Source organism: Geospiza fortis, unplaced genomic scaffold (assembly GCF_000277835.1).
Source record: "Geospiza fortis unplaced genomic scaffold, GeoFor_1.0 scaffold660, whole genome shotgun sequence".
Taxonomy (NCBI): Eukaryota; Metazoa; Chordata; class Aves; order Passeriformes; family Thraupidae; genus Geospiza; species Geospiza fortis.
Genome location: NW_005054719.1, coordinates 115,434 through 126,019, shown reverse-complemented (window position 1 = coordinate 126,019; position 10,586 = coordinate 115,434). Strand labels below are relative to the sequence as shown.

Here is a 10,586-nt window from a genome sequence, read left to right as displayed (position 1 = left end):
CATGGTGAAGAACCACACGGACTTCCTGATTCTTGGTGGAGATGGAGCTCACCACGTGGTGGAGAACCTCACAGACCTCCTGGTTCTTTATGGAGATGGAGCTCACCACGTGGTGCAGAACCACATGGACCTCCAGGTTCTTGGTGGAGATGGAGCTCACCACGTGGTGGAAAACCTCACAGACGTCCAGGTTTTTGGTGGAGATGGAGCCCCCCACATGGACCTCCAGGTTCTTGGTGGACATGGAACTCACCACATGGTGAAGAACCACATGGACCTCCACATTCTCGGTGGAGATGGAATTCCCTACATGGTGAAGAACCTCATGGACTTCCTGGTTCTTGGTGGAGATGGAGCTCACCACGTGGTGGAGAACCTCACAGACCTCCAGGTTCTTGATGGAGATGGAGCTCACCACGTGGTGGAGAACCTCACGGACCTCCTGGTTCTTGGTGGAGATAGGTGCCACCACCTGGGGACTTTGACCCTGGAAGGGGACCGGGTGGTGGGGTGGGGACGGCGCAGTGGCAGCTGCTATAGGACGCCCTCCATGAAGCTGGTGTCCAGGTGCTGGATGAGGACACGGATGAAGGACATCTCCTTGCGCGTGTTCTCGAAGATGATCCGCGGGTCGTCCGACTGGCAGCGCAGGCAGTTGGGGGCCATCACCATGGCCAGGTTGTTGACGTCCATCTTGGTCACCGCCACGTTGGCCGGCTGCACGAAGACCTGCGGATGGTGGGAGGAGAAAGGTGGAGGTCAAGGGGGGTGGTGGGAGATGGGTGGAAGGAGATGTGGAGTTGGTTCTTCACCATGTGGTGACCCCAGAGAACCCAAAACCATCTCAGGAGAAGGAACCAGAAAGGTCAACTGGGAGCATGAACACATGGAATGGGAGGAGGAAGATGGAGGTGCTGGAGTTGGTGGAACTCCTGGTTCTTGGCCACCACGTGGTAACCTTGGAGAACCCAAAACCACCTCAGGAGAAGGAACCAGGAGAGTCACTAGGAGCACCAACTCATGGGGTGGGCGGAGGAAGATGGAGATGATGGGAGTGGTGGAACTCCCGGTTCTTGGCCACCACGTGGTAACCTTGGAGAACCCAAAACCACCTCAGGAGAAGGAACCAGGAGAGTCACTAGGAGCACCAACTCATGGGGTGGGCGGAGGAAGATGGAGATGATGGGAGTGGTGGAACTCCCGGTTCTTGGCCACCACGTGGTAACCTTGGAGAACCCAAAACCACCTCAGGAGAAGGAACCAGGAGAGTCACTAGGAGCACCAACTCATGGGGTGGGCGGAGGAAGATGGAGATGATGGGAGTGGTGGAACTCCCGGTTCTTGGCCACCACGTGGTAACCTTGGAGAACCCAAAACCACCTCAGGAGAAGGAACCAGGAGAGTCACTAGGAGCACCAACTCATGGGGTGGGCGGAGAAAGATGGAGATGATGGGATTGGTGGAACTCCCGGTTCTTGGCCATCACATGGTAATCTTGAAGAACCCAAAACCACCTCAGGAGAAGGAACCAGGAGAGTCACCAGGAGCACCAACTCATGGGGTGGGAGGAGGAAGATGGAGGAGATGGGGTTGGTGGGAGATGGATGGAAGGACCACATGGACCTCCTGATGCTTGGGGGAGATGGGGGTCACCATGTGGTCAAGTTGGAGGACCCAAAACCACCTCAAGGAACCAGGAGGGTCAGCCAGGGGCATGAACCCATGGGGTGGCAGGAGGAAAATGGAAGTGATGGGATTGGTGGAACTCCCGGTTCTTGGCCACCACGTGGTGACCTTGAAGAACCCAAAACCACCTCAGGAGAAGGAACCAGGAGAGTCACCAGGAGCACCACCAGCTCATGGGGCGGTAGAAGGGAAATGGAAGTGATGGGGTTGGTGGAGCTCCTGGTTCTCGTGTCACCATGAGGTGAAGTTGGAGAACCCAAAAGCACCTCAGGAGAAGAAGCCAGGAGGGTGACCAGGAGGCCATGAACATCTGGAGGTGATGGGACTGGTGGGAGATGGGTGGAAGCACCACAAGGACCTCCTGGTTCTTGAGGGAGATGGGGGTCACCATGTGGTGACCTCGGAGAACCCAAAAGCACCTCAGGAGAATCAACCAGGATCATGAACTCATGGGGTGGGAGGAGAAAGGTGGAGGTCAAGGGGGTTGGTGGGAGATGGGTGGAAGGACCATGTGGACTTGGTTCTTCACCACGTGGTGACCTCAGAGAACCGAAAAGCACCTCAGGAGAAGGAACCAGGAGGTCACCAGGAACACGAACTCATGAAGCGGTAGAAAGGAAACAGAAGCGATGGGGTTGGTGGAACTCCTGGTTCTTCTCATGGAAACCTTGGAGAACCCAAAACCACCTCAGGAGAAGGAGCCAGGAACACCAACTCATGGAATGGGAGGAGAAAGATGGAGGTTCTGGGATTGGTGGAACTCCCAGTTCTTCTCACGGAAACCTTGGCGAACCCAAGACCATTTCAGGAGAAGGAACCAGGAGATCACCAGGAACATGAACTCATGAAGCGGTAGAAAGGAAACAGAAGCGATGGGGCTGGTGGAACTCCTGGTTCTTCTCATGGAAACCTTGGAGAACCCAAAACCACCTCAGGAGAAGCAACCAGACCTGGAGGTCCCCTGGTGCTCCACCAGCAGGAGGTTGTGGCCGTACCTGGAGGAAGCGGATGAGGTAGCACAGCACCATCTTGTTGATCCGGGGCAGGGCGTGCACGACGGCGATGGCGGCCTCGGGGCTCTCGTAGTGCGAGATGCAGCGCTCGTAGAACTCGTGCGGGATCAGCGGCTCCTCCAGCTCGCGGTACCACAGCTTCAGCAGCGACGCTGCAGAGGACACGGGCAAGAGGACAACCTGTCAGATCTTCCGGGTGGTGGAGCTGCCGGTCCCACCACCAAACATCGCCCCGAGGTCCTACCGGGAACGTGCGGGTCCTCCAAGCCGGTGGGGATCTTCCATTGGTCCACCTGCAGCTTGAGGGCGTTGACCTCGTCGATGTCGCCGGGGACCCTGCCGGGGGAGGAGGGGTTGGTGGGAGAGGGACCGGTGGGGACGTCCCAGATCAACAGCTTTGGGTGCTCCAGGAGAACCAGGAGGGGACATCAGCTGGGCCTGGAGATGGTTGGTGCCACCAAGGGACACCGTGGAGAAACCTCCATGGTCATGGAGCCGTTTTGGGAGCTTGTTGGTGCCACCAAGACCCTACCATGACTGGTGGCCACCATGGAGAAACCTCCATGGTGTTGGAGCTGTTTGGGAGTTTGGTGCCACCAAGATCCCACCATGACTCTGGTGGCCACCATGGAGAAACCTCCATGGCCTTGGAGCTGTTTTGGCAGCTTGGGTGCCACCAAGACCTCACCATGACTCTGGTGGCCACCATGGAGAAACCTCGATGGAGCAAGGAGAAGGTGGAGGGATCCACTGGATGGTGCCATGACTGGTGGCCACCATGGAGGAACCTCCATGGCCTTGGAGGAAGGAGAAATTGAGGGAACCCAGTGGATGGTGGCTACCAAGACCTCACCATGACTGTGGGGGGGACCATGGAGAAACCTCGATGGAGCAAGGAGAAGGTGGAGGGATCCACTGGATGGTGCCATGACTGGTGGCCACCATGGAGGAACCTCCATGGCCTTGGAGGAAGGAGAAGTTGAGGGAACCCAGTGGATGGTGGCTACCAAGACTTCACCATGACTGTGGTGGTGACCATGGAGAAACCTCTATGGAGCAAGGAGAAGTTGGAGGGATCCACTGGATGGTGCCATGACTGGTGGCCACCATGGCCTGGAGCTGTTTTGGGAGCTTGGTGCCACCAAGACTTCACCATTACTGTGGTGGCCACCATAGAGAAACCTCTATGAAGATAGGAGAACCTGGATGGTGCCACCAAGACCTTGCCACAACTTTGGTGGCCACCATTGAGAAATCCCCATGGCCTTGGAGGAAGGAGAAGTTGAAAGAACCCAGTGGATGGTGGCCACCAAGACCTCACCATGACTGTGGTGGCCACTGTGGAGAAACCTCTATGGAGCAAGGAGAAGCTGGATGGTGCCACCATGACCCCACCATGACTGGTGGCCACCATGAACAAGCCCCCATGGAGCACCCACCAGAGGAGAAGAACACCCAGAAACGCGAACGTGCCCCATTTTGAGACAGCCCTTAGGAGAACCTCCATCCTGCCAGCACTGTGAGGTGTCCCCATGAGCGTGGGGTGGCTTTACCTGAAGATGCCCTCGGTCTGGTCCCCGTTGAGCGCCAGGACCTCCTCGGAGAGCCGGGTCTGCACCCAGGGCAGCTGCCGGTCCGGGTACCGCTCCTTCTGCATGGCCACGATGTCCTGCAGGGAGCTGCCGAACATGGACGGGTTGAAGACGGCGTTCTTGGCGTGACGGATCTCCTCGATGTTCGGCTTCTTCAGGCCCTGCAGGAGACACCAGAGGTCACCCAACGGTGGCCTCCTCCGTGGTGGTGGCCGGGGTGGGATCTGCTCAATGCCACCACCCACCCATGGTAGACGTTCATGGGGATGGTGATGGAGGCATGGATGGATTCCAGGCAACTTGGACAAGGTGGTTCCACCACCATCCATCCATCCATCCATCATCCATCCATCATCCATCCATCATCCATCCATCATCCATCCATCATCCATCCATCATCCATCCATCATCCATCCATCATCCATCCATCATCCATCCATCATCCATCCATCATCCATCCATCATCCATCCATCATCCATCCATCATCCATCCATCATCCATCCATCATCCATCCATCATCCATCCATCATCCATCCATCATCCATCCATCATCCATCCATCATCCATCCATCATCCATCCATCATCCATCCATCATCCATCCATCATCCATCCATCATCCATCCATCATCCATCCATCATCCATCCATCATCCATCCATCATCCATCCATCATCCATCCATCATCCATCCATCATCCATCCATCATCCATCCATCATCCATCCATCATCCATCCATCATCCATCCATCATCCATCCATCATCCATCCATCATCCATCCATCATCCATCCATCATCCATCCATCATCCATCCATCATCCATCCATCATCCATCCATCATCCATCCATCATCCATCCATCATCCATCCATCATCCATCCATCATCCATCCATCATCCATCCATCATCCATCCATCATCCATCCATCATCCATCCATCATCCATCCATCATCCATCCATCATCCATCCATCATCCATCCATCATCCATCCATCATCCATCCATCATCCATCCATCATCCATCCATCATCCATCCATTCATCCATCCATCCTTCCATCCATCCATCCATCATCTATCTTGGTTCAGAAGTGGATCCAGCCCCATGGAGGTTGGTGGGACCATGGCCACGGGGAAGGATCTCCACCGATGGATTTTGCCAGGAGAAGGAGCCCCATCTCTGGGATGCTTCTGGAAAGCTGAACATCGGTGCTGGGCTTCCAGAAGGTCTCCAGGAGTTCCTCAGAAAGTTCCCAGAAGGTCCCTCCCTATATGGTTTTCTGAGGATCTCCAGAGAGTTTCCAGAAGGTCTCCAGAAGTTCCTTAGAAAGCTCCCAGGAGGTGTCCAGAGAGCTTGCACAAGGTCTCCTGAAGTTCACCAGATGGTCTCTGGAATGTCTTCAGAAAGTCCCCAGAAAATCCCCAAAAGGTCTCCAGAAAGTCTTCAGAAGGTGTCTGGAGGACTCTCAGAAGTTCTCCTGAAGATCCTTAAAAGGTTCCTAGAAGATCCCTACAAGATCTTCAGAGAGTCCCCAGAGGATCTCCAGAAAGTTTCCAGAAGATCTCCAGAAGATCCTCAGTCAGTGTCCAGGATGTCTTCAGAAGATCCACAGAAGGTGTCCTAAAAAGGTCTCCAGAAAGTCTTCAGAAGGTCTCCAGAAGAATCCCAAAAGTTCTCCAGAAGTTCCTTAGAAAATTCCCGCAAGGTCCTCCCTGCAAGGTTTTCAAAAAGATCTCCAGATGGTCTCTGGAATGTCTTCTCAAGGCCCACAGAAGGTCCTTAAAAAGTTTCCAGAAGGTTCCCAGAAGGTCCCCTAGAGGTGAAAATTTCCAGAAGGTCTCCAGAAGTCCTCAGGAAGTTCTTGGAAATTTCTCAGAAGGTCTCCAGAAGATCCCCAGACAGATTTTAAGAGGTGCCTGGAAGATCCTTTCAAGCTTTCCAGAAGGTTCCCAGAAGGTTCTTAGAAGCTCTCCAGAAATGTTCCAGAAGGTTCCCAGAAGTTCTCCAGGACGTCCTTAGATGCTCTCCAGAAGATCTCCAGGTCTCCAGAAGATCCCCAGAAGTTCTCCAGGAGTTCTCCTCACCACAGCCACCGCCCACCACCACCTCCCTCCCTCCTCCAGCCCCTTCCCCATTCCCAGAAGCTCCTGGATGACCCTGGTGGGAGGTGACCTCTTTGTCACCTCCTTGTCCACCCCTCCCCAAGCCCACCCCATGTTCTGGTACCTTCTTGGCCCCGGTCAGCGCCGCCTTCTGGAGTTTGTTGTAGCAGTACTTGGCGTAAGTGCTGATGGCCACCCCTGCAAGAGAAGACACGCTGGGTGGTGGGGTGTCACCTCCAGGATGGTAGGATGTCACCTCCAGGATGGTGGGATGTCACCTCCAGGACCTGGAAGAGGTCCTGTCCCCTCCCCATGGTGCTTCTCCATCTCCATCCTTGTCATGAGGACGAGGTTCTCCTCAAACCCCACAAGAACCTTGGAGGAACCACCAAAGGTGGAGCTCTGGAGCTCTGTGGTGGCTTCATCTTGGGTGGCTTTTGGGGGCCACCACTGCCATGGTCACCACTCCCATCCCATCTGTCTTCTCCAGATCCCACCACTTCCATCTTCACCCCATCTCCTCTTCCTGATGTCCTCCAGTGAGGAGATGACACCGATCCAAACAACCCTGCAGGCTTGAGGGGACCTTCTGGACCATCCCAGAAGAAGCCCTGGAGACCTGGTGGGACCTTCTGGACCATCCCAACAACCTGGGGACCTGATGGGACCTTCTGGACCATCCCAGAAGAAGCTCTGGGGACCTGGTGGGACCTTCTGGACCATCCCAACAACCCTGGGGACTCGGTGGAACCTTCTGGACCATCCCAGAAGTAGCCCTGAAGATCTGATGGAACCTTCTGGATCATTCCCAGAGCCTTGGGGACCTGGTGGACCCTTCTGGACCATCCCAACAACCCTGGGGACCTGATGGGACCTTCTGGACCATCCCAGGAGAAGCTCTGGGGACCTGGTGGAACCTTCTAGACCATCCCAGAGGAAGCCCTGGAGACCTGGTGGGATCTTCTGGATCATCCCGGGAGAAGCTCTGGGGACCTGATGGAACCTTCTGGACCATTCCCAGAGCCTTGGGGGACGTGGTGGACCCTTCTGGACCATCTCATCCAAACCCCTGCCAGGAGACCAGGCTGGACTTTGGGATGGAGCCCAGGAGAAGATGGATCGAGGACCTCCAGAGGGTGGAGTTGGTGGGATCTGATGGGACCTGGTGGGGTTTGATGGGATTTGATGGAATCTGATGGGATTTGGTAGGATCTGGTGGGACCTGGTGGGATCGGATGGGTTCTGGTGGGATCCGATGGGTCCTGGTGGGATTTTGGTGGGATCGGGTGGGACCTGGTGGGATTTGGTGAGATCCGGTGGGACCTGGTGGGATTTTGGTGGGACCTGGTGGGATTTGGTGGGACCTGGTGGGATTTTGGTGGGATTTGATGGGACCTGGTGGGATCAGGTGGGACCTGGTGGGATTTTGATGGGATCCGGTAGAATCCAGTGGGATTTTGGTGGGACCTGGTGGGATTTGGTGAGATCCGGTGGGACCTGGTGGGATTTGGTGAGATCCGGTGGGACCTGGTGGGATTTGGTGAGATCCGGTGGGACCTGGTGGGATTTGGTGAGATCCGGTGGGACCTGGTGGGATTTGGTGAGATCCGGTGGGACCTGGTGGGATTTGGTGAGATCCGGTGGGACCTGGTGGGATTTGGTGAGATCCGGTGGGACCTGGTGGGATTTGGTGAGATCCGGTGGGACCTGGTGGGATTTGGTGAGATCCGGTGGGACCTGGTGGGATCGGGTGGGATCCCGTCCCGGGTTTGGAAGGTCCAGCCCCCCCCGGAGCTCCCTCGGTGTCTCCGGAGGTTCCTCCTGCCGGATCCAGCCCAGGCCTGACGGATCCCAAACTCCCCGCAGCCCCAGCGCAGAGCCCGGCGCCATTCTCCCATTAAATTAATTGCACTAATTAATGAAATTAATGACATTAACTACCTAAATTATTTAAATAACTTGCATTAATGATACTAGTGAATTATATCATTCAACTTATATTAATTCTATTAACTATATTAATTATATTAATATAGTTAACTATATTAATTATAATAATTATATTAAAGTAGTCAATAAATTAATAAAATAATTTAATTAAATTTCATTTCCTTAATTAATTATATCAAATCAATGGATTTATGAATGTTGTACATATTAATAAATATTAATAAGATAATTTTATATTTTACATGGAAGATACATATATCATTATATTTTCATAGTTATTAATAGCATTAAATAATTAATGCCATTATAAATATTCAAATTATTAGTCAATAATATAATTTATTTTAGGGGATTTTCTTGATTAAATTAATTCTATTCATAGAATAAATTATAACAATTAAAATATAATATTAATTATATTATTATAACTATTTCATTATTATATTAATTATCCTAAGTGCTAGATAGAATAATGAAATTAATTATTTTCATTAGTAGTATTAAATTAAATTAATATAATAATTATACATTAATTTTAATACAGATAATATTAATTACCCCAATTATTATAATAATTATACTATTAATACCAATACTAATAATACTAACGCTAATATTAAAACCAACACTAATACTACTAATACTAATGACATTCCATAAATTACACCGACTCTATCTCATCCCTATTAATTACCTCAATTAATGCAATAATAATACTTATACTAATACCAACAATACACTAATAATAATACCAACACTAATTCTACTAATATTAATAATAATAATAATATTAAATAAATGACACCAGCTCTATCTGATGGCTATTAATTACTCCAATTAATATAATAATATAACTACTAATACCAATACTAATAATAGTAACGCTAATATTAATACCAACATTAATACTAATATTATTATTACATAAATTACACCAGCTCTATCTGACCCCTATTAATTACCCCAGTAATGCAATAATAATATTAATACTAATACCAATACTACTAATAGTAATGCTAATATTAATACCAACACTACTACTACTAGTATTATTTGATAAATGACCAGTCTACCTGATCCCTATTAATTGCCTCAATGAATGCAATAATAATATTAATACCCAAACTAATAATACTAATGCTAATATTAATACCTACACTAATAGTAATAATACCAATAATACTAATAATATTTACAATAATAATATTATTAAGTAAATGAAACAAAGTCTGACTGCTATTAATTACCCCAATTAAAGCAGTAATACTATTAATACTAATATTAATAGTAACTCTGCTGCTAATACTAAAAATACTACCAATACCAATACTAATATTGAGGCTAATTATATGAATACTAATATTAACAATAATAATATTATTACATAAATTACACTGACTCTATCTCACCCCTATTAATTACTCCACTTAACATAAAAATAATAATATTAATACTAATGCCAATACTAATAATACGCTAATAATAATACCAACACTAATACTACTAATATTAATAATATTATTATTAAATAAATAACTCCATCTGACCCCTATTAATTACCCACATTAAAATAATAATATTTATACCAATACCAATACTAATAATGCTAACACTAATATTAATAGCCACACTAATACTACTAATACTAATAATATAATTTATAATTATTATTACCTAAATGACACCAACTCTATCTGACCCCTATTAATTACCCCAATTAACGCCATAATAATATTAATACTAATACCATACCTAATAACACTAATGCAAATATTAATACCAACACTAATACTACTAATACTAATAATATTAATGATATGACATAAATGACACCAACCCTATCTCGCCCCTATTATTTACCCAATTAATAGGATAATATTAATACTAATACCAATGCCAACACTAATACTAGCACTAATTCTATTAGCACTAACATTAATAATATCATTATTACATAAACTCCATCAACTCCATCTGCCCCCTATTAATTACCCCAATTAAGAATATTAATACGAATACCAATACTAAATACTAGCACTAATTATATTAGTACTACGACTACCGCTAATATTATTGCATTAAGAACTCTATCGCGCCCCTATTAATTAGCCCAATTAATGCAATGATGATATATACTATTATTATTATAGTATATATATACTATATATATTATATATATTATATATATACCATATATATTTTATATATACTATATATACTATATATATGCTATATATGTTATATATGT

General features: G+C 48.3%; 1 protein-coding gene across 1 annotated transcript in view; it reads right to left on the bottom strand.

Moving 5' to 3' along the window:
* Positions 1–406: 406 nt before the first annotated feature.
* The window catches only part of ARHGAP39 (Rho GTPase activating protein 39), a 94,029-nt gene continuing 83,849 nt past the window's right edge, over positions 407–10,586 (bottom strand). Inside the window, exons 7-11 of the mRNA XM_031065251.1 lie at positions 6,513–6,586; positions 4,253–4,452; positions 2,944–3,035; positions 2,682–2,851; positions 407–729 (exon numbers count right to left, since the gene is read on the bottom strand). Of these exons, the coding sequence (XP_030921111.1) occupies positions 535–729; positions 2,682–2,851; positions 2,944–3,035; positions 4,253–4,452; positions 6,513–6,586 (731 nt within the window). The 3' untranslated portion in view covers positions 407–534. The remainder of the gene's footprint in view (positions 730–2,681; positions 2,852–2,943; positions 3,036–4,252; positions 4,453–6,512; positions 6,587–10,586) is intronic.